Source organism: Neophocaena asiaeorientalis, unplaced genomic scaffold (genome assembly GCF_003031525.2).
Source record: "Neophocaena asiaeorientalis asiaeorientalis breed wild unplaced genomic scaffold, Neophocaena_asiaeorientalis_V1.1 scaffold46, whole genome shotgun sequence".
NCBI lineage: Eukaryota > Metazoa > Chordata > Mammalia > Artiodactyla > Phocoenidae > Neophocaena > Neophocaena asiaeorientalis.
The window spans coordinates 4,765,336-4,783,287 of NW_020175393.1; the positions used below are offsets into that span (position 1 = coordinate 4,765,336).

Here is a 17,952-nt window from a genome sequence, read left to right on the forward strand (position 1 = left end):
CCAGGCCCTCGGCAGTGAAAGCACAGAGTCCTAACCACTGGACTGCCAGGGAATTCCCTCCTGTTTTTATAAGTAAAGTTTTGTTGGAACACAGCCCTGCCTGTTTGTTTACATGTTGTCTATGGTTGCTTTGGCATTACAACAGCAGAGTTGAATAGTTGTGATAGACTGTATGGCCCACAAAGCCGAACTATGTGATATCTGTTCCCTTATGGAAAAAGTTTGCTGACCCCTGCTGTAGAGAGCGTTGATTTTGTTCTGTTTTATCAGGCAATCCAGTTAGGTTCAAACTGCAAGTTCTGTCTCATCTTCTATGAGCTGTAGTTCTGATGTCACTTCAGTTTTTCAGAGGCTTTGCTATGGTGCTTAGGGTTTGTAAAACTTGTGCTAGTTCATGCACAGAATTAGGGGATTCCCTTTCTAGCTGGCTCCTCTGTGGGATTCTCCCTATGCTCTCTGGTTCACCAGGGCTCCATTTCCTAGTCAATTAACCAGAATGACAGTGTTTCTCTTGAAATTTTAGCTGCCTTTACTGCTACCACCACTGCCCCACAATTGAGGGCCACCCTTGGGACAGGTCTGGGAGAGAGAGAAAACATTTTTAATGAGAATTCTGACTTGGAAGAACCCTTTTCCCAAGTCCTCTGGTCAGAGAGATGGGGTTTGTGACATAATAAGAAATATATATTTGGTCTCTGTCTCCAGTTCCTGACACAGAGCTCCTAAAACCCTTGTAATTTTTTGAGGGATAGGGGTGTTAGGAGTATCTTTTTTTCTAGCATCTGGTCTTTTCCCGCCCCCACCCCCCACCCCCTGCCGGTTTCTGACACAGATCTCCTAAGTCCCTTGGAATTTCCTGAGTGGTAGGAGCATCTTTTGTTCTAATGAGGTGACTCTTGGTGGGCTCCTGGGTGGCTTCAGGATGGGGGGGCTGGTCACCAGAAAGACCAAGCCATGATTAGAAGCTTTGAATTTTCAGCCCCACCTCCCATCCTCTGGGGAGGGGAGGAAGGTTGGGGATTGAATTAATAATCAATTATGCCTACATGATGAAGCCTTCATAAAAAACCCTTACCAAAGAGATTCAGAGAGATTCCAGTTGGTGAACACATCCATGTGCCAGGAAAGTGGTGCTCCCCAACTTCACAGGGACCCTTCCAGACCTCCCCTAATGTACCTCTTCATCTTCCTTTATAATAAACTGGTAAATGTAAGTAAGTGTTTCCTTGAGTTCTGTGAGCTGATATCACAAATTATCGAACCTGAGGAAGAGGTAGGTTATGGGAACCCCCAATTTGTAGCTAGTTGGTCAGAATATAGGTGACAACCTGGGACTTGTGACTGGCATCTGAAACGGGCAATCTTGTGGGACTGAGCCCTTAACCTTTTTTTTTTTTTTTTAATAAATTTTATTTATTTTTGGCTGCGTTGGGTCTTCATTGCTGTGCACGGAGCTTTCTCTAGTTTTGGAGATCAGTGGTTACTCTTTGTTGCGGTGCACTGGCTTCTCATTGCGGTGGCTTCTCTTGTTGCAGAGCACAGGCTCTAGGCGCGCGGGCTTCAGTAGCTGCGGTGCGCGGGCTTCAGTAGTTGCGGCACGCGGGCTGAGTTGCTCCGCGGCATGTGGGATCTTCCTGGACCAGGGCTCAAACCCGCGTCCCCTGCATTAGCAGGCAGGTTCTTAACCACTGCACCACCAGGGAAGCCCGCCCTTAACCTTTGAGGTCTGCACTAACTCCAGGTAGTTAACGTCAGAATTGAGCTGTAGGACACACAGTTGGTGTCTGAAGAGTTAAGAGAATTGGTTGGTGTGGAAAAAACCCCCACACTTTTGGTGTCAGAAGTGGAGTTATGAGTAGAGTAGAAGAAACAAGAGTTGTTTTCTTTTAGGTTTCTCTCAGTTTTTGCTGACTTTGCTACTGTGAAGCTCCCCACTGGGGCCTACTATCCGGTCAAAGCTGAGAGGAAAAAAAGGAAAAAAATTTGAGAAACTCACCCAATACAGATAGCTTCTCCAAGCTCCCCAATTTACCTGCTTGTTTACTTTGCAGAGTTCTCAGGTAGTTGTATCTTGTCGAGAATATTTAGTTGTAACTGTTGGCAGAGAGACTGCAATGGGCTTATTTCATCTTGTCCGGAACCAAAAACCCTTCAAACGTTTTGATCACAACCTACGGTAAAAACACACATTTTACACTGAGGCCCAGTACAGACACACACACAAATATGAACAACTTCTCACAAACAGTTCCCAGCCTCCCTATGCGTGACGGCCTCTGACCTGTTCTATTGTATTCCATTTTTCAAAAATGCTGGTCAAGACTCTTTACCGTTAACCTGAGTTTGAAAAACACAGCTCCAAACATTACTACAGAAGTGAGAGAGAGAAGGCTTCTACTAGCTGTAAAAAATGTAAGCACATTTCAACAAGTCCTGAATAATAAATACTAAAGCTGATAGTGCAATGAATTTATGAGTCATAAAAAATGTGATGAAAATTGCATTATTACCTTGGATTGTAGATCTCAAGGTTCTCCAAATGAGAAATAGCCCCACTCTCTCCCCTTTCCCCAACCCCGGATGAAAGTGAATTGAGTTAGGGATCTTTGTGATTTTTGTAGTCCCAAAGTAGCCAATTCAGAGTGATATGATCCAACTGTAAGTCACCCCAAGCCTGATTTTATATTAGGTGCTTGGTACCATGTATTACTTGCAAAATAAATAGTCTGAAGCCAACTCTGCAATGAGAGGAAAACAAGGCAGTAATTATTGATACCTGATTCCCACGGCCTTCTTTCCCTCCCTCTTGCCTACCTCCTCACCCCGCACCCCCTTTAATAAAATCAGATGGGTAATAAATATTTAAACCGGATACTGATCCTTGGCAAGTTAAAGGATATAGATGCTTAAAGAAACAGCCAGGTGCAGCCGCATAGCACAGGGAGATCAGCTTGGTGGTTTGTGACCACCTAGAGGTGTGGGATAAGGAGGGTGGAAGGGAGGGAGACGCAAGAGGGAAGAGATATGGGAACATATGTATATGTATAACTGATTCACTTTGTTATAAAGCAGAAACTAACACACCATTGTAAAGCAATTATACTCTAATAAAGATGTTTAAGAACATCTTTGCCAGGGCCCCAACAAAAAAGGAAGAAGGTAGTTTCCTACAGTACTATTTCAAGTACCTCCAAATCATCCACCTTAATTACTGATTACAGATAACTCCAGAATATAATAAATTCGATGACTTATAAGTACTTCCAAAATATAATAAAGGTATCAGAAATATCTTACGACTCTATACTTGAAACCGTATGTTTACATAAAATAGCACTTAATAAACAAGCTGTTCAAAGCAGTTGGTCCCTTTTTTCCTCCTCACCTACTTCCTGTTTTCTAAAACAGTTCTCTTTCAAAAATAAAAGACATCTTTCCTTGATTCTTTCAGCATAGAGTCTTCCATTTTGGAGATGGGCAGAGGAGGGAAGGTGGGAGGATAAATGAGTAAGAAAGAGGGTAGAATGAACAAGAATGTGGAGCGTCAGCCTCAACTCTCCACCTCTGACCCCCACCCCCAGACGCAAAGGCTGGATCACCCCTTCTGGGATTTTACCTCCCTTCAGTTACCCTGAATTCCTCCAAGTCTAAGAGACCCATCTGTGCACTCACTGCCCACCCCACCCCCAATCGTAGCAGTCTATTGAAAAACTGGCCTGTGATCTCAAGGTTAGAGAGTACTTAAGGAGAAACACAGGACCTCACCTGAGATGCTACATCAAGACCCCTTTCTTCTCTGCTCTATCTTTCAAAAAAACACAATGAAAAAGTCCCACCTCACCTTTACTGTACCTCACAAAGAGGAACCATGTTTCAAATCAATTGTTAGACATGTGCCCCAGATTGAATCAACCCTTGCTCACAGAGGGAGCTCTCTCGTTTAGACATTTTAAAAACCCATCTTGCTTGGAGACGGGTAATAAAAGTTTAAAATTGATTGAAGGGATTTCTACTTCATAACTTCACCAATTTAAAGAGAAGAAAACACCTTGTTTTCATGCCTGGACAAGGGAGCATAGAAGAGGCATAGGGAGATAGAGTTTATACCTGCAGGAGGTAGCTTCTGCAGAAGCTGACACTCCATTCTTCAACAGTAGCTAGCAATTATTGGGTACTCACTATGTACCAAGCATAACTATCTTCCAGGAATTAACCAAATCAATTTTCACAACAATCCTATAAGTTAAATGCTACCCTTATCATTACCCTTATCTTATAAATGGGGAAACAGGCTTGGAGAGGTCAAGTAATTTGCTTATGATCTCATAAGTAGCAGAGCTGGGATTTGAACCCAGGCAACTTAGCTCCAACTCCACACACCTCACTACCATGCTGCAGTAGCCTCTGGTTTACCACTGAATTGAGTAAGAGCTGGTCCCACAAAAGCCACAGAGTGAGCAAAATGTGATCACTTGTACTCCATCCCTTTATGCGACCTCTATTCTAGGGAGATGAAAAGAAAGGAAATGGGAGAAAGCTTTGTCATGATCATCATTTTAATTCATTAACTTCAGTTCTAAAGTCTGCAGAGACAGCTATCTACCAAAATCCATGCTCCCCTTTCCATAGTACAAAACTGTTTCTGGGAATTGGCTGATTAACCGGGGACTACATTTCCCAAACTTCCTTGGATCTAGGTGGTGTCGTGTGACTAGTTCTCTCCAATAAAATATATATCACTTTTGAGACAAGACAGTTAAGAAGAAGGTGTGCCTTCTCCATTCTCTCATCCCCTGTTTTGCTTTCTGGATGCAGAGGACTCCAAGCCCTGGGGAATAGAGAAGCCACAGAATGATCGTAGTTGGAGTTCCTGAGTGACTTGATGGAAGGCTGTCCACCAACCAGGAACACTGCTCTGAATAATTATGTGAGTAAGAAATAAACTTCTATTGTGTTAAGTCACTGAAATTTGGTGTTTGTATGTTACAGCAGCTAGCACTACCCTAACTAGTATATAAAGCAGACAACAACTCTCCAAGGGTCCCCCCCCCCACACCCTTCCTGTTCCAGTTCTTAATCGCTGTGTAACAAACCATCCCCAAACCAAATGGCTTAACATAACCATTGTATTATGGTCACAAACTGTATGGGTAAGGAACTCAAATGGGGCGCAGCAGGAATGGTTTAGATCTACTCCACGATGTCTGGGGCCTCAGCAGAATGACTCAAAGGCTGGTATCCTCTAGGGGTACCTCCATTCATAAGTCTGCCATGTTATTTGGGACCTCAGACTATTGGCCAGAACATGTACACGTGGCCTCTTCATGTGACCTCTCCACTTCATCATGGTTGACTGGGCTCTAAGAGCATCCCAAAAAAGCCATGTGGAAGCTGTATCACCTTTTATGGCACAGCATCACTTCTGCTGGAGTCATATACACACCCAGATTCAAGGGAAGGAAATACAGATGCCATCTTGCAGTGTGAGGAATGTCAGTGTCACACTGTGAGAGCATGTGGCATGGGCGATCTTGTTGCAATCATCTTGGAAAACGATCTGCTGCACTTGCCCCATATTGTTCTTCTCCTTTTCCCTTTCTTCTTCCTGCCCTGTTCTTCCTTTTCTGCTTGCCATTTTCCTCTCCCATTCCCCAAGCCTCTCCTTTGCCAACTCCTCGGCTCTTTTCAATTAACATTAATTGGGCATATGTAATGAGACAGATGTTAGATCTACAGATATAGATAACAACCTACTTCCTTTTCTGCATCGTGCTCTTTCTTGCGCCTCCATTTTTCCCTCTTGAGATGGGTGTAAGGCAAAATTTCTCAACCTTACCACTACTGACATTTGGGACTGGATAATTCTCGCTGTGCGGGCTGTCTTGTGATTTGTAGGATGTTTTGCAACATCCCTGGCTTTTACTCACTAAATGCCAGTAGCATACCTGTCCCTGTCATGACAATCAAAAATGTCCCCAGACTTTGCCAAATGTCCTCTGGGGCTCAAAAATCACCCCTGGTTGGGAATCACTGTTATAAGGGAAGATATAGGGGAGGTGGAGTTAATAAAATCCCCAAATCTTAGAAGGCAGTAACTCCAAACTGTTTTCATCATGCACTCTTGGCGTCAAAATAAAGTCTGAGCATACAGCCTGATATATGAATATTTATTTATTCATAAAAAGTCTATACATATTCTCTATGTTCTTTTATGTAAGTAAAAATATTCACAAAACTGGACATTTTTAAAAGAACAGGATAAAATCCTAATTAGACATCCTGATATATTCTTTCCACAAGCAAATGGGCCACCTTGTATACTCCCTGGGATACGGCCATTCCACCTTAGAGACCACTGCCAGACAGTAATGAATGCAACTTTGGGGCTAGAAAGATCCGGTCTCCAGCCCTGGCTTCAGTTCCCTGTGCTGCCATTTACTATAGAGTTTCATTCATTCATTCAATAAAAATGCCAGGAATGCAATGGAAAACAAGACATAACCTTCAAGAAGCTCATGGTAATGAGACCTTGGGCAACTAAGTAGTCTCAGGTTCCTCACAGGTAAATGGATGCAGGATGGTGTGAGAATCAAGTAAGATAATATAAAAAAATTTTGTAATAGTTAATAAAAAGTTGTACCTACTAATTCATTGCAGGGCTATTTGTGATCTCGAAAGACTGAAAAGAACACAACCATATATCAATAAGGGACTGGTTCAATAAACAACGGTACATCAGCACAATGGAGTAATACACATCGAAAAGAGGAAGGAGGACTATATGTTTATACTGCTATGGAGTGATGTCCATGATATATTGTTAAATAAAACAAGCAAGGTGCAGGTGTGGGGGAGGGTTGAATAGGTAAAGAATGGGGCATTTGTTCAGGGTGATGAAACTATTCTCTGTGATACTGTGCATGACATTATGCATTTGCCAAAACCCATAGAACTTTACATTCAAAGGAATGAACCTTAATGTATATAATTTTAAAAAATCATTTAGGAAGTCAGGGGATTTCAGACAGAATGCAGATGGTGGCAAAAGAATATAACTGTATGAAACAATCTCTTTGAAGGGGGTGGGGAAAAAGGGTGCTGACCTAAGTAAGTCTGGAAATAATCTATATGACTAAAGGCCTGTGTATAAGTTGTGTACTCTAACTGATAAAGTTGTTTTCCATGGGTGTATGGGTTAACAATACTATAACCACTATACATGTATACTGGAAATGATGATTAAGTAAATGGATGCCAGATGGTGGGAGCCAGGTTTCTCACTTTTGGAGTGGTGGTAGGTCACAGGTAAGCAAGAATGATCCAGCAATAATGCATTAGAGTTGTAAGACATCAGTATGCACATGTTTAGTTTACAGGTGGAGATATATATGTATGTTTATGTATATATGTTTGTGTATATACACGTTATTACATACAGACATACAATATACATGCATGCATACCTACATAAATATTCATCAATGTATGGATATAAAGGGGTTAGTATTCACACATGTATTCACTGCTCTGCCTGTTGAGGGAACCAGTAACATCCCAGTAGTGATGAGCACACCCAGTGGCTAGATTTTTTTTTTTTGCAGTATGCGGGCCTCTCAGTGTTGTGGCCTCTCCCGTTGCAGAGCACAGGCTCCGGACGCTCTGGAGGCGCAGGCTTAGCGGCCATGGCTCACGGGCCTAGTTACGCTCCACTTCCTTAAGGGCATGGTAACCACAGAAATTATTTGGAATTCTTCTGCATGGGAAATTTGTCTCTTCGTCCCCATTTATTTACCAAGTCATTTATTACATCATCAGTATGAACTCATGGATGATTATTTTATACTTTGTGCTATAATCCAATACCACTTTTTTTGTTACTCAAATTGTACCTACTTTGGCTGTTAAGAGCTCTTTCAATTGTCTACATTGTCCCTTTGGCATACTCCCATCATTGTGTTTTACTGAGCACTTCCTTACTTTCTAGACCTGGTATGAGCCATTTCTCCAAGGAGCCCTGCTTCCTTTTATTGGAAAATGGTATTAGAAACCAAGATCTAGCCACTGGGGCTTCCCTGGTGGCGCAGTGGTTGAGAGTCCGCCTGCCGATGCAGGGGACACGGCTTCGTGCCCCGGTCCGGGAAGATCCCACATGCCGCGGAGCGGCTGGGCCTGTGAGCCATGGCTGCTGAGCCTGCGCGTCCGGAGCCTGTGCTCCGCAATGGGAGAGGCCACAACAGTGAGAGGCCCGCGTACCGCAAAAAAAAACCCCAAAAAACAAAAAAACAAAAACAGAAACAGACTCACAGGCTTAGAAAACAAACTTATGGTTACCAAAGGGGAAGGGGGGGAGAGGGATAAATTAGGAGTTTGGGATTCACATATACACTCTACTATGTATAAAATAAACAACACGGTCCTACAGTATAGCCCTGGGAACTATATTTAACATCTTGTGATAAACCATAATGGAAAAGAATATGAAAAAGAACATATAGGGACTTCCCTGGTGGTCCAGTGGTTAAGACAGTGCTCCCAATGCAGGTGGCCCAAGTTGGATTCGTGGTCAGGGAGCTAGATCCTGCATGCGGCAATGAAGATCCCGCATGCCGCAACTAAAAGTGGGCGCAAATAATTAAATAAGTCAATAAATATTTTTTTGAAAAGAATATATATATGTATAACTGAGTCACTTTGCTCTACAGCAGAAATTAACACAACATTGTAAATCAACTATACGTCAATAAAATTTTTAAAAATTCATCCATTGGAAGTGTATGCTTCAAGGACTTTTTAGTAAATTTATACAGTTGTGCAATCATCACCACAATCTAGTTTCATTTTCACTTATTTATTTTTAAAAATATTTTATTTATTTATTTATCTTGGCTGCATTGGTTCTTCATTGCTGCGCGTGGGCTTTCTCTAGTTGCAGCGAGCAGGGGCTACTCTTCATTGTGGTGCACGGGCTTCTCAATTGGGTGGCTTCTCTTGTTGCGGAGCACGGGCTCTAGGTGCGTCGGCTTCAGTAGTTGTGGCTCACAGGCTCTAGAGATCAGTAGTTGTGGTGCACAGGTTTAGTTGTTCCATGGCATGTGGGATCTTCCCGGACCAGGGCTCGAGCCCGTGTCCCCTGCATTGGCAGGCGGATTCTTAACCACTGCACCACCAGGGAAGCCCTATTTATTTATTTTAATTCACTACAGTTGATGTACAATATTATGTGCCCGTGTATACCACAATTCAGTTTTAGAACATTTCTATCACCTCCGAAAATTCCAAGTCCATTGCATTCAACCCCCTGGTTTCCACACCTAGCAGCAGGTAACTGTGCTTTCTGCCTGGATAGATTTGCCTAGTACAGTCTAAGTTGTTTTTTTTGTTTTATATATATATATATATATATTTTTTTTTTGGCCGCGCCTTACGGCTTTCAGCTTGCTGGATCTTAGTTCCCCCACCAGGGATGGAATCCTGCGCAGGCAACAAAAGCGCACTGTCCGAACCACTGGACAGCCAGGGAATTCTTTTTTTTTTTTAATAATTTTTTTTGAGTCTGAGTTTTAAAAAATGCGGTAGTAAAAGAAGATCGTGCAAGAGAGGTGCTGTTTAGAAACAGGTTTAACAGATTTTAAATTTATCATAAGTTAAAAGTTGTTTAAAAGTTGTTTATAATTTTAAATAACATGGAAATCATTACAAAGCAAAATTTTTAAAAAGAGAGAGGAAAAGCGAGAAGGGGCTCCAGTGTGGGGAGGCTAGAACTGGGGTGGGGGCGCTATAAAGGGTGAGAGAGGCGTGTCGGGAGCATCAGGGCGCGTCGGGCAACAAGTGCCGTCCCTGGGGCTAGACCGCCCTCACCTGGTTTACAGGGTCCCAAGAGCCTTCCTCTCGCGCAGGCGCAGTGACTCCGGCTTGCCGGCCTTTGGCGGGCTGGGGGCGGAGCCCAAGCGAGCTTTCGCCTAGATCGCGAATGCTTAGCGATTGCTTCTGTCTGTAGTGTAGGTATGGCTCCTGCTAGGAAACTGAGAGGCGGCGGTAACCCGGGTCGGGGTCTCGCTCTGTGCTGACTGCGACCCAGGGCCGAGTGGGCTATGGGGGATCCTGGCTCCCTGGTCACTGAAGGCCGCGCTGGTGACCGGAGCTGGTGCTTGCGGCGTATGGGGATGAACGCCGAGTGGCTGCTGCTGGAGGATGGAAACGAGGTGAGGGGGAGGGCGTCTTCCTAAGGTGAGGGAAGGGAGTTGGAGCAGGCACGGGCCGGAGGGAGGCTCAACGGGCCGGAGGGAGGCCCGACGTCTCGGCGGGAGGGATGAATGGAAAAGTGGAGGTGGGAGAGGAAGTGAAGAGAGCGGTGAAGGGTGGGCCCTGCGGGGGAGGGAACGGAGAAAGGGGTCTGGTGCGAGTGGTTGGGGGGGGTCTGAGGTGGGCGGTGTCCGGGGGAGGTACTACTGTGTGGGAGAAAAGATGGCCCTGTGGAGAGCGGCCTAGGCCCGAGGGCCGAGCTGGGGCCGGTGTCAGGGTTGCGGGAAGGAGCCTGGTACAGGGGCAGAGCGAGAGGCGGGCGTAGAGGATGTGAGGACTGCTGGGGTTTCGCGGGGGAAGGAGGCGACTGTGTTGATGGGTTGGGAGGCTGGCATGGCACCTATTGGGGTCGCACCCGGAGCACCCGGCTGCTCCCTGCCGGGGCGGCGGAACTGGCAGGGGGGGCAGTCACGGAACCGTCCGGGTTCTGGGGCGGGGGGGGAACCTTGGAGGACTGCTGAGAGCGTGAACTTTCTCAAGTTTATTTTGAAAAAGATTGCGAGTTTGAGGTCGTGTCCCTTAAAATACTCAGACTTTTACGTAAAAATGCCCTTTTCCTTTCCGACTCTTGAGGAAAATTGGCGCTTTGATATGGGCCACAATTATCCTGTGAGTCTCGGTACTGCCGACTGGCACCCCCTTAGATGGGTTGAGGTAGGGCTACAGAAATACGAGAATTCTCTCCAGAAGCTGCTTATGATGTTCTCTAATGCGGTTATAAATGCAAAGAGAAGAAGTTAAAGAGGACAGGTGAGGCACGGTTTCAGTTGGGCGCGAGGACTCGGGAGGTGGTTCTAGAGAGGGTGATGGAAGAGAGGTGGGGGGAGAGTGCAATCAGCTTGGGAAGGAGGGCTGGATCAGGGACCAGCTTGTGGTGATTGGGAACCGTTTTGGTTTTGGAAATGATTTGTGTGAAGGATAAAGAAGTCTTTTGATAATTTTGTATGTTTAACTAGATTTTTCCTGTAAGTTACATAGTCTCAATTCAGTCTCCCAGGTATTTACTGAGTACTTGCATTGTTTGCTGTAGTATGAGAGGGACACATAATGATGACTTTTGCTCTCAAAGAGTTTATTGCTTGAACGGGGAAAGAGGATTTTATGCAGTGAAGCAGTTTGAGAACATCCAGGCAGACTGTATGATCAAGTGCCAAGATGTGGTTTATTTAGTACTATTCTAAGAACAGTCAGAGGAGGAATTCAGGTCCAGCCTTAAATGTTGCTAGATTTGGGGATTATAAAGGATTCCTTGTATGCTGTGGATTGAAGAACACGAGGAAGATACCTCTGCCCCCAGTCTCTCTTCTATCCACGTTATCAGTGCCTAAAAGTCCATATTAGGCATTCATTCTGTCAGCTCGAGCATTGGCCTTCCCGGCACGACCCTTTCCAAAAGCATACCTTTAGGAAGTTTAACAAATGAAGTAATAATATATAATATAATATATAATAATATATAGTGAAGTAAATAATATATAGTTACTGAATAATAGTAACTATACCTTATTTTGTATAGGACTGGGCTTTCACATACATCACTTAATCTGAGCCCTGCACATATACCACACTCACACACAACCCTGTAACGAATTTAGTGGTCATGTTAATTGTTCTTTAAGATTCAGTTATGGTGGATTAATTCATTACTTCTGAATAGCTTGGTAGCACTGAGAGTCTTGGGGAGGGGGCAGGCAGAAAGGTTAAAGCCCCTGCAGCAAGGACAAGAGGACTATAAAGTACTCCTACACATATTTTAAACTATCAGATAATTTTGTGTGAGACCACTGCTATGAGGGGAGAGCCATATAAGCCAGAGTGAATGGTGAAGATATAGCAAGAAGACTGGCTTGCCTTGGGACCTGTGTGGAGGAGAGGCCTCCCAGGCCTGGCTGTCTGCAAGGTCGGACCTTAGGAAGTAGTTGGAGCATAGCCTGCAGTGTGTATGGACAGAGGCCTGAGTCAAAGCCAAGAGATGAAGTCTTGCTTATATTATAATGGTCCCCAAACCATAGCACAGGCCTGTGTGCACAAGGTTTTAGGAGGTGTGCTGATATTACTTAGTTATAATGAGAGTAAAGTCAGTTTCTTGCCTTCCCAGTACCCCTCAGATTCTCAACTACAATAATAAAACAAGGTTCCTCTCATTTCATTGAAGGGAATACTGTAGTAAATTGTCTGCCTGAATGGGTGTCTTTAAACTTCTTAAACCAATCCAGAGAGTTTGGTAGAAAAACAAATTAGATAGAGATTTATTGCAAATTAGCTAGTTCCCAGGCCCTGTAAGTGTTTAGGCCTTTGGGGGAAATCATAGTGTCTTCATTTTTCTCTTTTCTTCTCCTGTATTTGGTTTTCATGAAGCTCTTTGACCTAAGAGGGTTGGAAAAAGGAAAAGGATGGTCCTAGAGGAGTTGTTGGTCATTTGGGAAACAGTAGGAGTCATGCCTAGGAGGGAAGCATTAGCGAAGGTGGGAAAGGACAAGATGAACTTGTAGACCAATACTGTCAATAAGCTCAAAGGCTTGCAAAACTGTTGTAAATGGAAACAGTCCCCAGCAACAAGTTGGCAGTTTGTTGGCACTCAGTTCCCATGGGGAATTTAGTTTTATGTTATGCATGGTGCTGGGATATTCAAATAAGCTCATGCAGACTCTAACCATGGTGTGGATGAATTATCAATATATCAAGGTCAATTCTAGGACCAAACAGTGAAGGGAAAGACAAAAAAGAGTGTTTTTTCCTTCCTTTCCTGGATTCAGAGTTCATAGGAGGTGATTTCAGAGAAAGGAGCTCATCTCCCTTTTTTGTATTACTTTCTCCAGGCTACCCATAATGGCAATGACTGTCTCCCCTCAGGTATTAAAATGGAATATTTAACACTTTATTTATTAGAAATAAAGCTACCTAAATGGAAATTCTTACTGAATATGGATGACAGATAAATCCTTAAACGTTCCAATTTTAAAGGGTATGTATATTAATTCAGAGGAACTTCTATAATTAATGGAATGTCTGGCAAACTGTCAAAGCATTGAAAAACTTCAGAGTTTTGGTGGAGGTGATCACCACAACATTTTAGAGGGGAACAAGTCAGATTATAAGGTTCTTGGCTGCTGCTCCATAGTTTCCAGTGGTAATAACCCATTTTCCAACTTCTGACCTAAAAAAATGCCCATCTCCTGGAATCTGGGAGGACTCATAAGCAAGAACTCTTTATTCTTCCATTTATTCACAGATATTTACTGAGCAGAAAGAGGCTCTGAGGAGTACAGGGTACTGTGGTATACAAGACAGATAAGGTCCCTGCTCATGAAATATAAATTCTAAATATAAATTTAGAAAAGTAAATAAAAGTAGACAAAAATAAATGAAACAAGCAGGATAATTTTGGATGTGGTTAGTGCATGCTAATAATGTGAAGGCATGCAATGGCCAGGGAGGGATCAGGCAGCAACTTTAGATCAGGTAATCAAGGTAGGCCTCTGAGGAGCTGAAACTTGAAAGATAAGGAGCCCGTGCAAATGGATGAGAGAAGGATGTTCTAATCAGAGGGGACAGGTGAAAGTACCCTCAGGTAGTGTTTCTGACCATAATGTGAGATAACACTAAAAAGGTAGAGGGGGTTAGGACATTGAGGGCCTTAAAGGCTGTGAAAGGAGGTTTGGATTATTAGAGAATTTTAAGAAGGGAAAAGATCTGGTTTAAAGTTTTTACATTACCACCCCAGCTACTGTGTGAAGAATGGGGGCTGGCACAGGAGCAAAAACAGCATAACTGGAGGAAACAGTGCTGTTTGGATTAAGGTAGTGGCCACCGAGAGAGAGAGAAGTGAATAGATTAGGGCATGTTTGAATTAACAGCCAGTAGATTTTGCTGATGATTTGAATGTGAGGATGAGGGATGTAGAGTGAATCAAAGATGGCTTCTGGGTTTGGGGCTAAGCAGTAGGTTGGGTGGTAGTGTCAGTTGCTGAGATGAGAGTTTGTGGGGAGGAATAGATTGGGACAAAGCATCGTGGTGGTCTTTGAGGGACTCAGGAGGACAGGCATGATTTTGAAAGAATTCAACAGGAACAAAAAGTGCAGCTTTTAGAAAACCACAGACTATTTGGCTTAATGTTCCCAGGTTAGGTTGGGGTATGGGTCATTAAAGAGGTGGCGTGTGCACCAAGAAGAATAAGCAGGGAATTCTACGACCTGGATCCCAGAAGAATTTTATTTCCTTCCTTGACAGGGTTATTATGAACTTGACTGGTCTTTCAGGGAAATATGGTAGATGTGAACTGGGACTTCTTTGCAACCTTTTCTAGAGGCTCTCATGCTGTACTTGTGGATAAGATGGAAAACAAGGACTTTTCCATCTTTTGGTTGAATTATAACTGGTTCAAGGTGTTCCTAGATTGTGTGGTGGAATGTTTACTAGGCTTTCCTGAGAGCTTTGCCTTTGGTTACAACCTGTTTTAATCTTTTTATCTGTCTTGAATGAAGGTACAGAGGGCATCATATCAATTTGGTGGGTGACTCCAAGCGGAAGGGATATTGAGTATGTCTGATGGCAGATGAAAAATTCAGGAAGGTCTTGACAAGCTCATGATAGGCTGAACTAACAAGATGAAATTTAATAGGAATCAATGTAAGGTCCTGCCCTTGAATTCAAATTTACCAACTAGTCAAGTATAGGACAGAAGAGACATAACTTAGCATAAAAATTCTTAGGGGAGGGTTAGACCAAGAAATTTAATCATTCCTAAGCCTAAGGATACGTTGGCAGTATGATAGATCTGCTGTGAAAGCTAATGCAATTTATATGCTCCAGTGATAAAATCTAGAACTAGGAAAGTGATACTTGCATTGACTATGTAATAAAAATTAGGTTTATTTTTCTTAATGTGGCATCCAGGAATAAAAATAAACCAGGAGTCTCTTCACAGACCTATTAGGATGGCAAAAAGACTCAAACCTATGCCGTGGAGTTACGTTGAAGTAACTGGGAACGTAGGGCCAAGAAAAGGGAAGATTCAGTAGACACTTTACAGTTGTCATGTGAAGGGGGATTGGAGATTTTCTGGTGGTGCCCAGGGCAGAGCCTGGGCTGATGGATGGAATTTATAGGAAGAAAGATGCCAAGTCAGAGCCATTAAAAAATTGGAAGGACTGTCTTATGTAGAAGCTATAGTTCTTGGCAGTGTTTAAGACTAGTTGATGGGGTTGTGTAGAAGGAATTCCTCCATCCCATGAGTGGCTGAACCAGGTGACCTTTCAGAGTCCTACCAACCCTGACATTCCATGATTAATGTTCAGCTGTCTCTTGTCACAACTTTTTACCTTTCTCTAGCCAGTGGCTCCCATGGCAGCTGAAGGAGGAGATGGCCAGTGAGCTGTCTGGGTTTCATGGGAGTCTGGTTTCATAAGTCAGGACTTGTGGATACTCCTGGTTGACAAGATTGTAAAGGACCTCTCTTTTCAGTACGGTGGCTGATTGTGTCTCTTACATTGTCGTTGTCTTCCTAGGTGACTGTAGGGCGAGGATTTGGTGTCACATACCAGTTGGTATCAAAAATCTGCCCTCTGATGATTTCCCGAAACCACTGTATTTTGAAGCAGAATGCCGAGGGCCAATGGACAATTATGGACAACAAGGTACAGTAATCCATGGAAGCCTAGTTACTTTTATTGAATTTTTGTTTATTTTTAAGTTAGGGTTCCCCCCCACCCCGCTGAGGTAATACATGGTACAAAATTAAAAGGTTCAAAATTAAAAGAAGATATCTTCTCCCCTAGCTACCCACTTGTCTTTCCCAGAGACAACTACTTCTCTATGTTGCCAGAGATTAGATTATGCCACAATAAAGTCTAATGACTTGAAGTTAGTTACTTTGTAGGGAACACCTGAATTGGGGCAATAGGTCCTATTCCAGAAACTAGATTAAGTTACCAGGGGACTTGGTCTCTTGTGAGTTGGAGGTCCAGAGATCTCGGGAATCTGACAAAGATTCTGGAGTACAACTGTGATTCAGGACATGGCGGGTGGGGAGGAACTGAGCTGACTGCACTTAGCTCCTTTTCTTTCCCACTTCTTTCCATCAGAGCAAACCCCTCCTCTCACTTTTCACCTCTTTCATGTATTAGTGCTCTAAGGAAGATTTCCTTTGAATATAGGGGTTTTTGTTGCTTGAAACAAATTTGAAAACCACAGATCAAATGTGAATACTAAGGGAGGTGAAATAGTGTATAAAACCCAGCAATTAGGAAATACCTAAAGTGCAGATATACAAGCACCTGCGAATAGTGAAAATATAGAGTGTGAAGTGAGAGAAATTCTGATGTCAACAGTTAAGGATTAGGAAGTGTGAAAAGTCTTTGGACACCATTTTGCACTGCTCTGGTTGAAAGGATTTTAAAGATACCTGTTAGAAGGAAGGGTATTGAAATGATTCTGAGACCAATTCCAACGGGTGTGGGGATGTCCCCCCACCCATCTGTCAACCCGAGATAGCATCAGATTCCACCGGTAAAGGGCTCAGTCCCACAAGACCACCCTCCACTTCAGATGCCAGTCACAACCCAGGTTAAAATGCCACGTTAACATCTGTGCTTCTGACCAACTGGCTATAGGTTGGAAGTTCCAAGGACCCTATCCTTGAACTTCAGGTGCCAGTTGCCAAGTCCAGGTTTTCACCTGTACTTCTGGCTGACTGGCTATAAATCAGAGGTCCCCATTGCCACCTCCCACTTTGGATTTAATTAATTAGCTTCAGAGTGATTCACAATTCAGGAATACATTTACTTAGATTTACCAGTTTATTATAAAAGGATATGGTCTGGGTTACAGGTGAACATCCAAATGAAAGAGACTCATAGGGCAAGGTATATGGGAAGGGGCATGGAGCGTCCATGCCCTGCCCCTCTCCTAGCACGTCCAAGTGTTCACCAAACAGGAAGCTCTCCAAACCCCATCCTTTTGGGTGTCTATGGAGGCTTCATTACATTTGTGTACTTGATTGAATCATTAGCCAGTGGTGATCAACCACTAGCCCCTCTCCCTTCCCAGGGGGTTGAGGGGTGAGACTGAAAGTTCCAACTCTCCAATCACAGGATTGGTTCCCCTGGCACTCAGCCCTCATAGGTGACCCTCCAAAAGTCACCTCATTAACATAGCAAAAGTTACCTTGATCTCTTACCACTTAGGAAATTTCAAGGGTTTTAGAAGCTCTGTGCTAGAAATGGGGATGAATACCAAATATATATTTCTTTTTATAATTCATAGTATCGCAGGTATTCTATAGGCCTGCCCAGCGGCCTCATTTTGCATGCATAAACCTGCTAGATTTAAGCTGTTGTAGAAAGTACCTTCCTGCACTAGGATTAAGTTGAGTTGGCATGGTGTTGAAAGAGAGCATAAATGCTAAGTAAATTGGTTCAGCACTCTTGGCAAGGCACTGTGAGCAAAATATAAATTGGCACCGAAAAGGGGACCTTAGAGATGATCTATTTTAACCCCTTCTGTGCACAGTTGAGTCTGAACAAACCTTGCTGCTTGGGACAATTCAACTTCTGGTCTCCCAGCAGCTAGAGCAGTGGTCCTCAGCCCTGTTTCCAATTTTGCCCATACATGGGAGACTTTTTAAAAATACTGGAAAAAAAAAAAAAAAAA

The 17,952-nt window shown here is 43.4% G+C and overlaps 1 protein-coding gene across 3 annotated transcripts in view; it reads left to right on the top strand.

Annotated features, from left to right (window-relative positions):
* Window positions 1–9,949: 9,949 nt before the first annotated feature.
* RNF8 (ring finger protein 8) overlaps window positions 9,950–17,952 on the top strand; it is a 36,294-nt gene continuing 28,291 nt past the window's right edge. For 2 of the 3 annotated variants that reach the window (XR_003006032.1, XM_024765855.1), the window contains exons 1-2: window positions 10,010–10,202; window positions 15,810–15,938. Coding sequence is in view for 2 of the 3 variants with exons in the window: in XM_024765855.1 (XP_024621623.1) it covers window positions 10,092–10,202; window positions 15,810–15,938 (240 nt within the window). In the remaining variant the exon portion in view is untranslated. Of the gene's footprint in view, window positions 10,203–15,809; window positions 15,939–17,952 lie in introns of all 3 variants that reach the window. The other variant, XM_024765854.1, reaches the window with a different exon arrangement.